This window comes from Gracilinanus agilis, chromosome 2 (assembly GCF_016433145.1).
Source record: "Gracilinanus agilis isolate LMUSP501 chromosome 2, AgileGrace, whole genome shotgun sequence".
NCBI classification, from domain to species: domain Eukaryota; kingdom Metazoa; phylum Chordata; class Mammalia; order Didelphimorphia; family Didelphidae; genus Gracilinanus; species Gracilinanus agilis.
In genome coordinates, this window is record NC_058131.1 from 718,605,292 (window position 1) to 718,624,589 (window position 19,298).

The 19,298-nt window shown below is 41.9% G+C and overlaps 1 protein-coding gene across 1 annotated transcript in view; it reads left to right on the forward strand.

Annotated features, from left to right (window-relative positions):
- The window catches only part of PTEN (phosphatase and tensin homolog), a 78,053-nt gene that overhangs the window by 14,920 nt on the left and 43,835 nt on the right, over window positions 1-19,298 (forward strand). The window contains exon 2 of the mRNA XM_044659228.1: window positions 13,137-13,221. Within this exon, the coding sequence (XP_044515163.1) occupies window positions 13,137-13,221 (85 nt within the window). The remainder of the gene's footprint in view (window positions 1-13,136; window positions 13,222-19,298) is intronic.

Sequence of the window (19,298 nt, forward strand, 5' to 3'; positions counted from 1 at the left end):
TTTACATTAAAAATGTACAAAACAGTTAATAAATCTTTTTTTCTCATTTTTTATATGCATTTTAACTTCATTTTTTCCCCTAGTCTCCTTATTTGTGTTTATAGCTGCCCCACCCACTGGCATAGGGCCACTCAGGTTGTAATAGGTCTTGAGTATTTAGCCCCCTTGGGGTCATCCTTTTCTTACCCTCTTTCCCCCAACTCATCAATTGCCTGTTGGTTCCACCTTTGTAACATCTCTCATTTGCCCCCTTCTTTCCTCTGACCCTGGCACCATCCAGGACCATGTCCTCAAGACTTCACACTTTGCCTCAGGTCTCTTCCCTTTCCAATCCATAATCTACTCAGCTGTCAGTTTGATTTTTCCTAAAAGGCAGGGCTGGTCATATCACTCCCTTCTTTAATAAACTCCTATTATTGTGTTCAGAATCAAATACGAAATCCTCTGTCTGAACTGCTGAGCCTTTTATAGCCTTCATAGACCCCTTCCTTCAGAGATCTTACTTCCCAGTCTTCTAAAACTTGACCTTGGCATTTGTTAAACAACCCAGGAACTGATGTATCTATTTTCCTACCTTGAATCCTTTAAAAAAATCACCCTCAGGGGGCAGCTGGGTAGCTCAGTGGATGGAGAGCCAGGCCTAGCGATGGTAGGTCCTAGGTTCAAATCTGGCCTCAGACACTTCCCAGCTGTGTGACCCTGGGCAAGTCACTTGACCCCCATTGCCTAGCCCTTACCACTCTTCTGCCTTGGAGCCAATACACAGTATTGATTGTAAGATGGAAGGTGAAGGTTTAAAAAAAAATCACCCTTATATTTAGACTACAGCCTGGATCACATACTGGAATACTGGAAACAATGAGAAGAAATACATTTTGTAGCCATGATATAATACTAAGTCCTAATTAAATGCAAATATACAAAGTCATCTTGATTTTTATTGTATTAAAACTAAATGCAGAATGAACTAAGCTAATATGTTCTTGATGTTTTTCATGTCAAATGTTTTGTTTTCTAGTTAGGATGTTTAGGAAAAAAAGTTCTCAAAATATGAATTTGTAGAAAAATCAAATTTTCAGTTCTTATAAACTTTTTTTTTTTTAAACCCTTAACTTCTGTATACTGACCTATAGGTGGAAGAGTGGTAAGGGTAGGCAATGGGGGTCAAGTGACTTGCCCAGGGTCACACAGCTGGGAAGTGTCTGAGGCCGGATTTGAACCTAGGACCTCCCGTCTCTAGGTCTGGCTCTCAATCCACTGAGCTACCCAGCTGCCCTCTTATAAACTTTATATTAGAAATTCAGGATTTAATCAGTTTGTATTGTGAAACTGAAGAAAAAATTCTTTGCCCAGGAAGTTTCAGGGCTAATTTTTTTTCATAGCTTTGTTCTTTTGCTCCTGCTCTTTGGACTAAAGCTGCCCTTCTCTCCTTTTCACCACTGGAGAATTTGTAGAGAATAGAATCTAGAGGCATTAGGTCAGTCGCCTAATCAGACAGCAGGCCTAGAATCTAATATTTTGGTTAGCTGGTTTGGGTACCAGTGAATGAGACATGACGTTTATTTCAGAGAAAAACTATTTTAAAAGCACCAGCCGAGCCCTCTTCTAATTCTAGATACTTTTCAGCAGGCCTAGGCTGGCTACGTCTTAGAAACAGGTTGTGTTGGTTTGCAGCCTTTCAGATGCTTTTTGTTGTCCTTGGTCTGGAAAGCCAATTTCCTTAGAAAACCCTGGACCTAACATGGAGGGAAGTTCAGTGCGTTGAAGTCAGTGCAGTTCGGCTCATTGCTGATGCAGGTGGTGATGCTGATGGTCATGAAAGCAGTGATGTAAGTAGAGCTGTCTTTGGATTTCTTCGGCCATAGTGGTAAATCCTGGCTGTTTGTAGTGTAAGCCAGAGACCATAGGGGTTTGGTTTCTGTTTCTTTCTTTCTTTTTTTCTTTTCTTTTCTTTTTTTTTTAACAGTAGCACCGGTCTGAAACAGGAAACCATTCTTATCATATTCATCCAGAGACCTAGGAAGAGGGTAATTATTGGGTTTACTCGTTAAAAACCAGTTAGTTGGGCAACTCAGACATTTTGTGGTTCACAGATGCAGTGTGAGCAGTTGGAGTTACATTATTACATAATTAACCAATGCCTACTGTAAAAAAAAGGCAGTAAATTAGTTGAAGGAAACTATGAGAAGGGCATTAAGTAGACCAGTAGGTTAAGGCTGTTGGCATTTTCAGTCACTTGCTTAACTACTTTTTTGTCGTCCTAACTTGTTTCAGGTTTTATTTTCTTAAATAAATTGAGTACAATCTGCCTTTTGTGCCCTTAAAAATGGGCTGGAGATGTCAAAGGCAACTTGAATTTCCTGAAGATTAGGCAATTAGGCACTTAATATTCTGACCAGTGGGGGCCATGCGCCATTGATGGTATGTGCAGATCCAAACCTCTCCATGGAGTAATAGTTTTCTAGATTCCTTTGGCCAGCAAGCCTCATCCCCCAGGGCAGCCCAGTCAGGCTGGAGTCCAGCGAGGCTGGTCTCAGACCTTGCTGCTGTCAGCTGGCAGGTACTTGAAGCCTTTCCAGCTTGATAGTATCTGTCAGCTGTGGCCATAGGGTCAGAGCTCTAGAAAACCCAGCATCATCTCCATCATGAGGCATTGAAGGAAGACTTTAGTAGAAGCAACAGCAATGAAATACTTTTCAGTGTATGCATTTTTATACTTTGCAGGATATTTCAAATACACATGATGGCCAAGCTCGGAACTCAATTTGTGTGTCAAGTCCAATTTCCCCATTTAAATGAATGGAAATGCAATGAATCCATTCTGACCCCCCAAAAAACCACAGGAATTTTTTGTCTTATATGCTTTTAAATACAAAAATGTACTTTATAAGTAACAAATATATTTATAGATAATAAGAAAGAGGGTAACTTGCTTATAAAATGTTATTTACCTTCAAGGCCAGGCAAAGATGCTGCCAGAGAAGATTTTCATTTTGTATGCTATCGCTTAACATCACTTACTCTCTACACACATAATGCTACATTTTAAATACAAAATTGACCTTGCACGTTACTTATGACATGTAGCTTTATTGCTACACTTAACTGCTGCTTTTTTATTTAATTAACATCATTTTCTTCATTGAATTTTGGCTGGTTTGCCACACTTTCCTTGATTTCACTTAGAGACCGTTTCCATGGAAGTTTGTTTCTTCCTTCCTTTAATAATATAATGTGTGAAACAAGTGTCATTATACAGCTCCAGTGCATGCTCTGTTGCAACTTTTTCTGGGTGTGTTTTTTCAATAAACTGTTTGATTTTTTTTCTCAAATCCTTAATATTTCCTTAATCTTGCTTGTACTTAATTAGCTCATCCACCTTGGGCTCCTCCTCACTAATTTCCTATGAAACCTCTGTATGCTGCTAGCTAGTGGAGGGTGGCGGAAGCTCGTGATTCAGATATCCACTCGTGACTTAAAGCAAAAAATCCTGATCACGACTGCTCATATCTCCAGTTGCTTGTGACGTAAGGCACTCTCGTGTATTGAGGTACCACTGTATGTTAGCATTTTTACTCAACTTGTTAATATGAAGATAGGTGGTTTTTGTGTTACCTTTGGATACTTTTATTTTAAGTTATTATTAACATATTGGGTGGTCTTGTAAAAAAACAACCACCACCAAAAAACAACCTTGGCGCTGATGAAAGTAAACATGTGAAAGCAGAAAGGTGGCATGAGCCTAAGGCTTTTTTCCCATAGGGGAAGAAAAAGCAAAGGAGCTATGTGAAATTTGAAGGAGATGAGTGAGCCTCTTTTTGGATCTGGTGCTAAGTGCCATGATTGAGAGCGAGGAAAGCTTGCCTTTATGCTAGAGTGCTAGGCTGCTTTGCCAGCATCGTCTTCTTTTTCAGTGCGGTTCCAGTAGGAATGGTCCTCAGAGAAATTGCTATCCTATTGGTATTTTCTAATGTTCTCCCCAGGTAGATAAAATAATGGCTTTACTGTAGCTGAATAAGAGTGTTAAGATGTAAGTGCTTCTTCTGTGGACTCACTCCAAGTGCCCTTAGTGTAGTTCTAGAAGGGCTCATAAAAAATATTGTTCTTAACTTTTTATGGCTCTCTGCTGTGTCCAAGTGGTCTGGGACAGTGGAATTCCATTACATTCATGGATCACAAATAGTTTGGCCAATCTCCAGTTGATGGGTATTTGCTTTGTTTCCAATTCTTAGCTATCAAAAAAAGGGCTGCTATGAAGGTTTTGAGCAATTATAGAGGGACTTTTTTCTTTTTGTTGGCTTTTTGGAGGGGTAAGCCAGTAAGAGAGTTTCTGACTCAAAGGGTATGGACATTTTAATCAATTGATTTGCACAACCCCAAATTGCTCGTATCGTAGCTCCACTCACTGCGTATCAGTGTGCTTGTTGTCATGCTGTACTCCTTTCAACATCGACTGTTGCCATTTTTTCCTTTTTGCCACTTGGCAGGGTATGAGGTAAAACCTCAGGGTTATTTTGGTTTGCATTTCTTTTATTAGTGATTAAAAGCACTTTTTGATGTGACTGTGATACTTGACTATTCTTTTGAGAACTGTTTGTTCATATCTTTTGACCATTTATATGATGGGGAATTGCTGCTAGTATTTTATATGTGTGTATGTATATTTTTAATTGTTCATTTATCTTGGATGCCAAACCCTTAGCAGAGAAGTTTGACCCAAAGCTTTTTTCCCCCATTTGACCACTTCCCTTCATATCTTAGTTGCATTAATGTTGTCTGTGCAGAAGTTATTCAGTTTCAGGCAATCAGGGTTATCCAGCTTATAAAGCCTTCCATGTCTATGCACAGATCCACATAACTTTGCTGTTGGTTTGATTTTTTTTTTTTTAAAAAAACGAACAAGGTTGAATTTACATGAGTCTCGATCATGAAAGTCTTTTGACTCCATTCTTGGCTTTCAGCTACTTCCTAGGCCTCATTTTGAAGTAAACCACTTCTGATCCCATTTTTCCCATCCAGTGAGTTGTACCTGTCATCCCCCTTTACTCTTTTGCTCAGTGAAATAACGAGGTCTGCTTTTTACAGAAGTTTGTACCTTTTTAACCTGTTGGGTATGTGCTTCTACAAAGAATGTCCATCAATCCTCTTTCTCCTTTTCGACTAAGAAGTATTTTATCTTTTTGTGTCAGCCTGATAGTGATAGATCCTGGGTTTCATTAATATTGGATGGGATTGGTTGGCATATTTTATTATTGTCATCATTAGCTCATCTTTTTTGGATCCGGTCCAGATAGAAATGGTTTTGAGGCAAGTTGCTTGCCCGCTGTGATTTCTTTATATTTGATCAGTGTTCACTGAGCCAGCGCACAGGTGGAGAGAAGAACAAATGTTTGTAGTTGAATAAAAGTATAAAGTGTGGGGTTGGCCATTGAGGTCCCCACCAGCTTTTTACATTTGTGATCCTATGAGAACACACGCTCATCTTCTGTGTGTTGTAGCCAAGAAGCATGTAGTAAGCATCTACTGTGGTGCCAGACCCTGCTACAGGGGTGGGGAACAGAGACAAAACAGAATGCAGTCCCTGCCTTCAAGGAGCTCCCTGTCTAATGGAGGAGACAACCGGGAAACAGCTCTGTGCCAATACGTTGGACAGGATTCCTGGGGGCTGGTCAGCAGAGGGAAGGTGGCCTTAGTTGAACCCCAGGAGCAGACAGAATAATGGCATGAATGGCTGTGTGCCTCAGTCGGTGACCATGTGCTTTTTATCTTTTTCCCTAATCTTGAGTGATTCTTCTCACATTTTGACAACTTTGTTGCATAAAGCTTGGAGATTTGAATATTTGAGATGGAGACAATATCCATTAAAAAAGTAGTTCTTAAGTTTTAAGAATCATTGTAAGGGAGACAACTAAGTGGACTGAGAGTCTTTCAAAGCGCTTTCACATTCAGTAGCCAGAGAAGGGTAGATAGTAGGCCTATTTCAGAGATGGAGGAATGGAGACTGAGGTGAAAGTAGCCAAGTTATGGCTGGGCAGTTGAGGTCAGGCACTGGGTCTTGAATTGTATTGTTCTCTTGGGCTTTAGAAGCACCTTGGTTCTTTATCCAAAGGGCTGTTATCACGGCAAGAAAAATCTCCTGCCTCTCATTTTAGAGCTGATGGTAGATATTGAATTCAGAACCGATGGCTGCCAGGCTTAATTTTTCCAATCCAGCTAAAGGTGGGATAGGTAAGATGGCACAGCAAGAAGTGGCCAGTCCATGAAGACCAAATAATTACATGAGAAGCACAATATGATTGTTCATATTTTCTTAGAGATCCCTGCGTTTTAAACTGGGACATAGATGCAATATAAACATGAACTTCTGTTGCTACCCAGCAAGCTTTTATTGTCTATCTGGAAAGCCTACCTTCTGGGATTCCCCCAGCTGGAAGTAAATGTGTTTGGCCCCTTTACAGTCAGACTCTCATTTTGTTTGGCCTTCTCTTTTGAACTTGCTAATATTTCCATTACATTTATCTGTGCTCTGGACTGATTTGCCATCTTAGATGAAAAGCTTCCAGAAGGCAGGGACCATGTTTAGTCCTATTTATCTTTGTCCCCTGATAAAGTATTAATAATGCTCAGTTCCATGGCATATTTGGGTTGGCAGAGTGTTTTTATCCCACTGAATAGGTAATGAAAATAGTCTTATTTTCTAGATGAGGAAACCAAGGCACAGACAGTTTGGTGATCGATCTGTCCTTTGTTGACATATAGCCAGTGTCCAAGCCAGGGTCATGCCAGTCTAGGTCTTTTGCTGGTCATCTCTCATGCTGCCTCTTATGTGGTAAGGAGGTAGTGCTTTTGCACAAAGCTGGCTCTTATGAAAGTTGCAGTAATACATTTAGGAGTCCTGTCTGACGTTGGATTTTCTTTAACCCATCAGTCTGTCTTGAGCTTGAAGAAACTGCATTTCTATCCTGCCTTTGGAGTAGCTGTCTTGCCGGAAGGAAGAAAAACTACCCAGCCTTGTCTGGTACTTGAACCTCCTTCCCCCTACGTCGTTCTTAGAGCCTGATTTTTGGCAAAGAGTTTGTTTCCTGTGTGAATTTTATATTAAGTAATGGACTCCCTCATTCATTAAATAGTAAAAGCCATGGTTTAGGGTACTTGACCAACTGGCAATATTTAGGAGCCAACATTTGTTCTCCTTCAATGCAGATCTTCAGTAGAGTCACCATTCCCCATCAACGACTCAGTATCTAGTGTGCTCTGAAAGAGGCTTGCCCAAACAGAAAGACAAAGACTTTTTTCAGAGACAGAATGGGGAATAAATTTGGCCCCATGGGAAAGGAAAATCTTGAAGAAGCAGAGAAACTTGAGAACTCCTGGGGTTGGGGGGCAGAGCGGGACTACAGGGAGTATGAGAAATGGCAGCTCCCACCACTTCACCCCACTGGTTATATCTGGATCTCCTCTAATCCTCACTTAGGCTGAGATTGTGCTCTTAAGGGCCACCAATAATCTCAGCTGCTTCTCTAACTAGCCTTATCTGATGGGAATTCTCTGATGTTTTCATACCATGAACCCTCCATTCTGGCTTTTCTGTCCTGCCTGCTGGGCTACTCCTACTTCCCCTTTGTTGAATTCTCAGCTGTCTCCTGCCTCCCTAATGTTGAGGGTTCTCCAGAGCTTTGACCTGGGGCCTCTTTTTTTTCAGAATCTTTTAAGTGGTTGTTGCCTTTGCACCCTGGTGTTTCGTTCTCATAGCTCCATGAGTATTGTCACATCTCAGTTTCCATCTTTTGGGCTCCAGCACATTGCTACCTGCCTGTCACCTAGATCTAACTGGATAGTCTTTTGTCCGTGTCTCTCCCCAGCCCCCTGCATGAGAACAACATGGTATATAGTGGTGAGATCACTGGCTTTGAAATCATACTCCTTCTGACTCTTTTTACCTACCTGACCTGGGACAAGTCACTTTTTTCCTCTTTGAAAATGAACTGTTGGACCTGATGGATGGCCCCTGAGATCCTCTCCAGGCCAGGTCAAACTCCTCTCTGCACTGTGGAAATGATGATGGTATCTGCATCTTCTTCAGCTTTCTGAGGGCAGGAAAGAGTGTGAAAGGAAGAAGCATTTTGATAGAGCACCTACTGTGTGCCAGGCTCTGTGCCTGGCCCTTTACAGGTATCTTGTATGATTCTCACAGTTAACCCTCTGAGGGAAGTACTGCCAAAGATCCAGGTAGACTTGTTCAGGTTACAGAGCTAACGAGCATGTATCTGAGGTCAAACTTGAATTCAGAACTTCCTGACCCAGATCTAGGGTTTTTTCTACAGCCCACCTAGCTGTAATAGGTTCAGTTTTCTGCTTTCTCCTTTATAGCCCTGCCATGAGGCTCAGCACTCTGTATATACTTCACAGATGTTTGAATTGAATTAGAATCACATAAGAGATTACTTTTTTAAAATGAGGAAATTGGAAAGTACACATTAAATTAGTTTTCAGATATAGAGATGGAAAGGAAAATATCAGAGGGCCCGTGGAACTTAAGTTCTGCCATTGGGCAACTTCCCTTGCCATCTGTTGCCTACCCTGTTCACTTCATCTTTGCCTTGCCTTCAGGAGAGGCTTTGGAGCTGGAGTCAAAACGACTCCAGATTTCCATCTTAGGTCCTGCCTCTCCTAAGTCTTAATTACTTTAAAAAGAGATTTATGGCTTCCTTATGAAAATCCATTTAGGAAAGATTTTCCCACAATTTATGAAAAATGTTTCCATTTTTAAGGGTTGTTCAGTTAATTGCGAATTTTGATGGATACCCTTGATTTGGGGTAATTAACTTTTTACTATGACTGATAGATTTTGGAATTTTTTCTTTGACAAAGTGATAGTGTAATAATATGGAAGGTTATTATTGGTGAGTTGGCATAATTTAGTTTTTTTTTTTTAAACCCTTGTACTTTGGTGTATTGTCTCATAGGTGGAAGATTGGTAAGGGTGGGCAATGGGGGTCAAGCGACTTGCCCAGGGTCACACTGCTAGGAAGTGGCTGAGGCCGGGTTTGAACCTAGGACCTCCTGTCTCTAGGCTTGACTCTCACTCCACTGAGCTACCCAGCTGCCCCCAATTTAGTTTTCTTATTTTTGTTATTTCCTAATTAGTTGCAAAATTTTTAACATTCATTTACAAATATTTAAAAAAAAATTTTTTTTTATTATTTTTTTTAAACCCTTAACTTCTGTGTATTGACTCCTAAGTGGAAGAGTGGTAAGGGTGGGCAATGGGGGTCAAGTGACTTGCCCAGGGTCACACAGCTGGGAAGTGTCTGAGGCTTGATTTGAACCCAGGACCTCCCATCCCTAGGCCTGGCTCTCAATCCACTGAGCTACCCAGCTGCCCCTACAAATATTTTTAATTCCAGATTCTCCCTCTGTAATTCCTTCCCCCTCCTGGAACAAACAAATTTGTTCTCAGTTTTACATGTGAAATAATGCAAAACCTAAAAACCTCAAAGAAAAAGAAGTGCATTTAGATTCTCTTGGATAGCATTTTTCATCATAGATCCTTTGAAATTAGAGTAGATCATTGTAGGCAGTATATGCAATTCAGATGTTTATTTAGCCTCTAAATGTTGACAAGACCCTTTGTTAGGAATGATGACCCTTTTTAGGGGGTCCTGGGGCTATATACAAAATTGTGATATAAAGTAGAATGGGGAAATGGAAAGATCTAAAGGGGGGCGGAGGGGATTACTTACAGTGGAGGATATCCAGGAAAGCTTCATAGGGGAAGTGGCATTTGAGGTGGCACTTGAAGGAAGAGAAGGATTTTAATGGGGGGGGGGGAGGGAGGAATGTATGAACAGTTTGTGTCCTCGGAGTGGCACAGTGAGGGGCAAGATCCTCCAAAAAAGGCTAGACAGGGAAATTGGGGCTAGCTTTCGGTAGATGAGGAGTTTGCCAGACTATAGAATTTATTCTCAGTTTTTAAACTGTGTTCCAACATTTTAGAATTTGGAATATATTTTCTTAAAGGAATAATTTTTCAAGCAATGATTAGGAGCTTAGCCAGGGGCCAGCCCATGGGAGGTCATGATGCTAGATGAACTATGATACTTTGGGTCTGTTATCAGCAACATTGTAGTACTGTCAAATTCAACAACTCCTGAGTTAATCCGGTTATAAGAGACCAGCCATCCTGGGAACTTAAACCCCCTCGAGAGGATGGTTTCTTTGGGGAAATGAGTCTAGTAGTGGGTGAAAGCAGTGAGCAGACATGGCTATGCTTCATTCATCTCTTCCCTTTCCCCTCCCTCCCCAGCATCCCAAGAAGGTGGGACATAACAGGTTTGTTCTCTGGGTCTAATTCAGACCGTACATTTGGGTTTATGACATTTATGAGAAGCCCCTTCTTAGGCGTGGAAGCAAACGTGTAAATTACTGCCTTCGGTTTCTCTAGCGTCCTGGTCTAAATTCACAAGTAATTGCTATGCTAGTTTATCCTGTAAAGTAGGTTTGTCAAAAAGTCACCAATAACGGTTGCCTTTTGTTAACCTACTTCAAATTTGTCTCTTAAATTTGATGAAAAGTTGGATTGTTCAGGATATTCTATAATGCAAATTTATCACTTATTCAGTGAATGCAAATCAGTGATATTAGAGACGCAGCTCTTGGTTCTTCAGCCACTTTTACATTATTCAGGTAGTTGATTGTATTGATTCTTCTATCAGTTTAGGTTCCAAAGAATTATAATAATGATCTTTGGAGCATCTTGGGATAGTGAAAATGGATGGGAACATTGGAAGGGATTGGCTGTTCATGCACCAAAGACCAGAGTAGAATGGGTACTGATTAGTCATAGTTTTTGAATGCCGCTAGATTTTTAAAGAACAATTTCTCTTTTTATGGGTTGTTCCTTAAGAAATCCTTTTGGGTGAACTTCTGAAGTGTATTTGCATCTTGGTAGGCTTTTCTTTTGGGGAATACAAATACCTGTCTTCTGGTAAGGAAAGTTAAAATAGAGTATTGACCTTCATGAACAGTAATGAAGCATCAAAGTGAGAAATAAAGGGCCCGTTGGGAATGGCTTAAAGGAGCAAGTCTAACTGACATAGGATAAGATTAAAGAATTTTAAAGCAGGCAGGAACTCGGTGGGGGCCAGCTAGGCAGACTCCTTCAAGAGAATTCTGAAATGAACTCCTATGAAGATGTGGCTAACACTGGTCCAGGCCTTCCTTGCCTCCCCTCCTCCCTATTCATCTACTCTGTAGACATAGCAATTTTCCTAAAGCACATGTCACCCTTCTCCTCAGTAAACTCCAGTGTCTCCCTATTACCTCCAGAATCAGATTTAAACTCCTCTCTTGGGCATTTAAAGTCTTTCCCAGCTAGTTAATCAGGGTCTTAATTGTACTGAGCCTTTTGAGACACTGAGCTTTCCTCCCCTCCACAAACTCTTTGATCCAGCTAGACGGGTCTTTTCACTATTCTGTGAACAAGACACTCCACCTCTCTACTCCCTCTCTTTTCTCTGGTTGTCCCCAGGCCTGGAATGTTCTTCTTTGATTCCACCCCAGCTTCCCTTAAGCCTCTGGACAAATCCTTCCTCTCCGTCACCTTTCATTTACTTTATCCTTGTGTGTTCATATAGACCCATGTATAACCTCTGTGTGCATGTAGATTGTTGCTTCTTGCATGTTGTCACCCCCATCAGATTTTGGGCTTTTTGAAGGCGGATGTCTTGGGTTCTTTGCCTTTCTTTGAAAACTCAGCACTTGGCCCAGTTCCTGGCAAATGGCAAATGCTTGTTGCCTGACTGAGGCCTGTGGACTCCAGAGGCTGTGCTTACTGTCTCTTCTCTGGACCTGCTGCCTCTTAGTTATTATAAGTTCATTGCACTTTCCAGGAAATTCTTAGTATTATTCATAGAGTATGAACTCTCTGAGCTCCTAGACCACCTCGATTTTGTATTTCTGTCTCAAGTGTTAGCAGAGTGGCTGGCACATTGTCAGTGCCTAATAAATGTTATTTTACTTGTAGTCATTATTAGGGAGGTTCCCTCATCATTAGACTCAAATCTGCTGTTCTGCAGCATTTCCCTGTGGATGGTTCTGCCCTCTTCTAGTTCTGGGCTGACTCAGAGCAAGCCTTGAGTCTCCCTCCTGTGCTCGAAGGCAGTGTCGATGGCCTTTTAGAGTCTTCTTTTCCAGGCTGAATATCTTGAGATCCCTTAAACAGCCCATGAGCAGCCAGGGCTCCAGTCCTCTCTTTATCACTCTCCTGAATCAATTCCAGTTAATGCATCCTTCCCCAAACAGTCATGCCCAGAGTTCGAGTTATTGCAGCTGTGGTGTAACCAGCACAGGTTGTGGGGAACAGAGGGCCATTTGCTGGTGCCGTGTTCTGGACACACTTTCTCCCAGTGCAGTCCCAGTGCCCTGTTGTAACCCGCCTTTGACTCATTGAGCTTGTGCTTCAGCCGATCCTTTTTTCCAGGGGCCTGTGGTGTAGCCAGCCCTCTTTCATCCTGTGCTCTTGTAGTTTAGATTACTGTGATGTGAGGGGTGTGTAATAGTAATCGTTGCAGACATTAGTGTACTGTCTTATGGTTTGCAAAGTGCTTTATGTTGCGTGATTTGTGCTTTGCCCTATTTTGTAACAGGGGAGCCTAAGTGTTGATCCCTTCCCCCTCCCCCCATTCTCTTGGCTGTTGATGGAGCTGAAGGGCTGAGAAGGTGTGTAAAAACAATCACAACTGCTTATTAGGCCACCAATAGCTTTCTGTAATTAAAGATGGGATGGGTTGTCACTGGGGTTTTTTTGCACAGTAAAAAAAGTTTCTTAATTAATCATTTTAACCGTTTGGCCATGATTCCGTTTGTTTATACTTTTGGTTCCAATGGATTTAAACTGTGTGTGGAGCTTGCATATGCAACTATTCATTGAATATACTTTTTGAGAATTTGTTTTAAAGTGCTGAGCAAATACTTTTAGGATGCTGATTTTGCTTTTTAATATTTTGGAAAATTTCCTGTTCTGATCATTGAAATTGCCAAACTTGCTATCAGTTGGTTAGTAGTGTGACTAGTGGCTTGGGTTAAACTCACACATGACATGCATCTTTGATTTTCCCTAACTTTGGACTGCTCAGATATTTATCCAAACATCATTGCTATGGGGTTTCCTGCAGAAAGGCTTGAAGGCGTGTACAGGAACAACATTGATGATGTAGTCAGGTAAGAGCCTTTTGTTTCCTTGTGTTTTATGCCAAATGTGGGCTATGCTTTGCACCCATGTTCTCAATTTTGAAAGTAGTTTTACAGCTTAAAACAAAGTCGTTTCTGTATGTGTTTTGTTTTCCATTTGTGGTCATTGAGAACTTTTGTTTTGTGAATTAATGCCATTCCATCTTTCCCTGTGAATTTGAAAACGACTCCCTTTAAGTGGACGCGGACGCCACTGTTGTGTTTTCAGAGCCAACCAGTATCTCCAAATAGCTGATGCTTTACATTCCTTTACACAAGGGAAAAGTGAATTCAGGCTACTGTGTGGCTTCAAATGCAGATACTCTTAGGAGAGACACTATCTTAACACAAATCAGCCACACTGAGGTATGTTCAGTTTTAAATAAACGTACATCAAGGCTGGAAATGCAGGATGGGGCCAGGCTGGAACAACTGGAAACACAAAAGGAGCTTCTATTTGATGGATTGACGGGGCAGTGACATGCGAGGACCTCAACTTTAGGGAAATCGCTTTGGCAGCAGTCTGCAGGATGGATTGAAGACTAGGCAGAAGTCTAGGTGGAGGCAATGAGAACCTGAACTCGGGGGAGGAGAGAGAATGGAAGGCAAAATAAGATTTGGCAACTTGTTAGCTAGATGGTGACAGTGAGGGGCGCGGTGTCGTCACCAAGTGTCAGGAGGGGTGGGCTGGAGTGGGGCGTTGGAGAGTTCTCAAGGTCCTTTTTTTTTTTTTTTTAAACTCTTACCTTCCATCTTGGAACCAAGTGGTAAGGGTAGGCAATAGGGTCAAGTGACTTGCCCAGGGTCACACAGCTGGGAAGTGTCTTGAGGTCAACAAGGCCCATTTTTAAAAGTGTAGAATCCTTACTACACTTGGGAAACCTTGGAAACTCGAAGGCTGATGGAATGGCCCAAGAGGAATGATTATTTTTGGCTCAGAGCAAAGTCAGTGAGCATATGATTATATTGAGTGGCTTTGGAGATAATCTGATCTGTTTTTAGTTTCAGGAGCTCAGAATAAGCAGGTGAACACATTCAGGAGTAAATGTTTGTCCAGTCAATGGATATGTTGCTGCATTTTAGATTTTGAATACTTAGTTGTTAATAAAATAGCAGTTGTAATTTGGTACCTTTGATACTGTTACAAAAAATATATATATATATATATATATGCGTGTGTATAAATATACATACATATATATATATACATACATTAAAACATTGAGGACTTCATGTGGTTATAAAATGACATTTGCTACATTATCATGGTGTGTAGACATGAGGATTTTTAAGGTCTCTGGGCCTGCGCTGCTTCTCAGGCCTTTCCATTCAAGTATGAAGTCTGTGGGTGCAAGTTCAGGGGATTGGGGATGGGGATGGTGCAAGTAGAGGAATAAATCAGGTGGAGGCTGGGCCAGAGAGGAAGAGGAGAGCTGTCCACAGAGTCCCTGCTGCTCCAGCCCTGCCAGGTACAAGGCCATGGGCCCTTTTCCATACGCTCCACTTCCTTCCGGGACAAGATAGCTTGCAAAAACTGGCATTTTATTCAGCCAGTGTTGGGGTTCCTAATTCACATCCATCTTTTCTTCTATTCCCTGTTTTCCTTCTTAGCTCTTTCCCCTGCTGTTCCCTTTTCTGTTCTCCATCTCCCTCTACAAGAAAAATGCCTCAACACCACTTCCCCCCAACTACTTCCCATTCTGTAGTCAGAAAATCTAAGTTAGAATTTCAGTCCTGCCATTCACTACCTTAGGTGAACTGCTTTAATTTCTAGGGCCTCAGTTTCCCCATTTGTAGAATGAGGCTGTTGAGCTAGGTGACCACTTGTGGTCCTTCCATGTCTAAAAACTGATCCTTAGCATGGAAAGTCAGGTTGCATTTCAAATGCCCCTTGTCTTCTCCTTGGCAAAGACCACCTGGGAAGGAGGAATTGGAAGTTCAGAAGGTTCTCTGAGCAGTAACTGGCATTCTCTGCTCTATTTCCATGATATTGCCCCATTATCTTTTTAAAAATGCATTTTTAGTAATATCTTTCATTTTCTGATCCTCTACATTCCCCCCAATCTCCTCCCTTAAAACAAAGAAGCTTTCAAAAGGAAGAAAAGAAAAAATGAGCAGAACTAATTGGTACATTGAAATCCGATGTCCTGAAGTGCTGCTCCATCCTCAGCAGAGGAGTGAGGGGTGAGGCAGGCGGCTGCCCATAGCTCTACTGTGGGGCCAAACGTGGTCTTTATAATTTAACAACATTTTGTTTCAATTATTTTGTGGTTCTTCTGTTTTCCTTCTTGGTAAGTACAATGTTTTCTTGGCCCTGTTGCTGAGGTAGCTTATTGGCACATTGGGTAGAAGAACACTGGATCTGGAGCCAGAAGGACGGGAGTGAAAATCTAGCTTCAAATACTCACTGGCTTTGTGACCTTGGGCAAGTCACTTAAACTTTTTTTGCCTCTGTTTTCCCTTCTGTAAAATGAAAACAACAGCATCTACTTTGAAGGATGACATTTGTAAAGCATTCGGCGCAGTGTTTGACATACAAAATGCTCATTCCTTCCTTCTTTCCCTCCCTCCCTCCCCTGTTTACTTCACTCAGAGTTAATTTGTGTCTTTTTCTGATTCCCTTTTTCCATCATGTTTGTTGTTTCCTTTTTTTTTTTTTTTTTTTTATAAACCCTTAACCTTCCACACTGTGTATTGGTTCTAAGGCCAAAGAGCAGTAAGGGCTAGGCAATGGGGGTGAAGTGACTTGTTCAGGATCCCAGCCAGGAAGTGTCTGAGTCCAGATTTGAACCCAGGATCTCCTGTCTTTAGGCCTGGCTCTCCATCCACTGAGCCACGCAGCTGCCTTCAATGTTTGTAATTTTTTAATCAAACAGTAATATTCCATCATATTTGTGTCCTATTAAGTTTTAAGAGTGAGGGGAAAGCTCCAGGTAGTTTTGATTTGTACCACTATTATAATTAGTGACTCGGAGTGCTCTTTGATAATGGTCACCCCTCTCTGGTTGAGTTTGTAATTCTCCAATGACTATTTCTACTTACTTTTCTGACCCTGATTTTTTTCTGATTCTTTCTTAAGCATTTTTATAATACTATTATGTGCCAGACATTGGGCTAAGAGGCAGCTGGTGGCTGGGCCTGGAGTCAGGATGACCTGAGTTCAGCTTCAGTCCCTGATACTGTGTGACCATGAGCACATCACTGAATTTCTGTTGCCTCAGTTTCTTCATCTCTAAAATGGGGATAATAACACCCGTCTGATAGGGTAGTTGTGAGGATCAAGTGAGAGAATATCTGAAAAAACATTTAGCCCAGTGCGTGGCGCATAGTAAGTAGGTGCTAGATAGATGCTTCCTCTTCCCCTTCCCCCTTAGACTTTTCTTTTGCTTCCTTTTGTCCCCAGTGTGTGAGCATTTCCCAAGGACTGTCCTGTGTTTCTCAACTTTTCTTTGTATTCTCTCCATCAGAAGTCTCAAACACTGCCATGACTTTGGATATTGCTTCCCAAACCTTGGCTACGCTTTTGTAGAACTCTCTAGGCTCTCTTCCTCTGGGGCGCAGTTCCACATTTTTGCCTGCCTTCCTCTTCCTAAATGCCCTGTTAGCAGCTCTAACTTAAGGTACCAGAAGAAGAGCCTCTTCCCAATGAGCCTATAGTTTTGGGTAACACCACTCAAAACGTAGCTGGCATTTTTGGCTCTTCCTTCTGAACCCTTTACCCTGAAAGCTGCCTCTTGTCCCCAGGATGCATGAGCATTCTGTCCAGCCTCATGTGCGCTCTTGTCCACATACGTGCTACTGGCATGTTCAAGGCCCCTCATTCCCTCCTTTGAACTCCGGTCAGAGTCTGGCTTGTTTCCCTGCTTCCATCCATCCTTTGCCGGACACCTGGCCCGGTCATTTTCCTTGAAGTACAGGCTTGGCCATGCCCCATTATTCCTTTACTCCTTTTCGGTGACAAGAAATGTGACTTGTCTTTTTTTATATTGGGAGTGTGCATAGTGGGTGCTCAAGGCACTTAAAAGCAGCATCCATATTAGTGGGGATTTTGCTGCTTCAAGGTTATTGGAAATAATCTCTGCTACTTTTTAGTTAGGATCCTTTGGAAACTTGCTGGCCCCAAAGCCTTGCTTTTAATGCTCACTCTGCAGTTAGTCATTTTTAAGCATACATATGTATTTTTAAGATGTTTTTCTCTCTTGGGGCCTTACGTGTGAGTTATGGTGTCCTGCAGTTTCCACCTTGAAGGGGCTGTTGTCTTCCCCTTCTCCTGCCGAGTTAGCTCCTAAACATGTGATCAAGAATTGTAAGAGGGGATAGCTGGATGGCTCAGTGGAATGAGAGCCAGACCTAGAAGATAGGAGGTCCTAGGTTCAAATCTGGCCTCAGACACTTCCTAGCTGGGTGACCGTGGGCAAGTCACTTCACCTCCATTGTCCAGGTCTTACTGCTCTTCTGCCTTGGAGTCAATACGCAGTATTGATTCTAAGGCAGAAGGTAATGGTTTAAAAAAAAAAGAATTGTAAGAGAAGAAAGATTTTAAAATAATATTTAAGATAATGAGTATATTTTAAATGAATATTCTAGAAATAATATTTAAATTGCCTTCATTTTGGGGTTCTTCATCAAGAAGGTTATACTTGCCTTCTGAGTAGATGATTTGTACTAGATAATGATGAAGTTTTTAGAGTAAGAGGAGGAGAGAGGTGTGCAACCCACCTCCTTCCTCCCCATCTCCTTTATTTTCCCTTTGGATTGCTGCTTAACTGCTTCTATCTTCTTGTTTGCTGTTTTTGTAACGCATAAAAATTTGGCATTGATTGACTCACATATTTATGAACCACAGCTATGGGTCAGTGGAAAATGAAAGAGCCTACCAACCCAGAAAGATCTGAGTTCAGGTCCCACCTGGGAGACATACCTAAGAGCCAAGGCACCAGTGGCTTCCCTGCCTGTGCCTGCCAGGCCCTCAGGTGGCCTTCAGGGATCTTGGATTGCATGGTGGTAGCTGATGTGTATCTGAAGAGAAACCAAGTCTGGACAAAATAAAGCACAGACTGTAGAGCCTCAAGCTGATTCTTGGCCATGTTCTCTCACTAAGTTGGCCTAGGAGATGTGGGGCCACTTGCTCTCAGGATTCATTTCCTCGTATGTGAAAATGAGGTTGTGGACTGCGAGCCTGGAGTCTGGGATCCTCTGATGGAGAGTGGTCTGTAAATAGAATTATTGGAAATTCATTAAGGGCAAACCTTATTTAAAACAAAATTTAAGAATACTAGCTGACGATTGGCAGTGGAAAGCCCACCCATCACTGTAGTGGCTAAGGGTACTGTTTCTTGATCCTTCAGTATGGTGGGATGTGCTTTATAGCTGGTGTTATCCCCAGTTTATGAGGAAGATACTGAGGCTCAGAGTGGTAACCAGCCTCTTAAATTTGGGAGATGGAATTAGGAGTCTTATAATTCCCTTATATGTTGGTGGACTTTGATTAATACGATAGATCATCCTTTAGGCCAGGGATCGGCAACCTTTTTGGCCGTGAGAGTCATAAATGCCACATTTTTTAAAATGTCATTTCGTGAGAGCCGTCCAGTGCTCACAGTGCCGCTCCTGTAACAGCGCCTGAAAAAAATGGACTTTATGGCTCCTGCAGAAAGAGCCATACGTTGCCGACCCCTGCTTTAGGAAAATGAAGAGGCTTTTTAAAGAATCCATCAAGCCTACATAGTTTTGTGTTATAAATTCAGGTTTTCCTATACAGAACTTGTTTTAAAGCTCAGATTCATACATGGATCCATCTTGCAAGTTGTCCATGTTTCCTCAGTTCTTGTAATCTTCTCTCAACAATCTGGAGGCCAGCTTTCCCATTTCCCTTTGGAAAGCTCTGTTTGCTTGCCTTTTCCGCCTCTCCATTGTCTTAAGTCTGCTAAGGCAGTTGGCCAACTGTGGGCATGAAATCCTGGTGAGAGGAGAAGAGGAAGAGGTTGAGGCGGCAGCCCTGGTCGGGAATGTTTCTCTCGATACTCTCTTCTGTTCTCTTTGGAGCTGATTATAACCTTTTTGGGTGC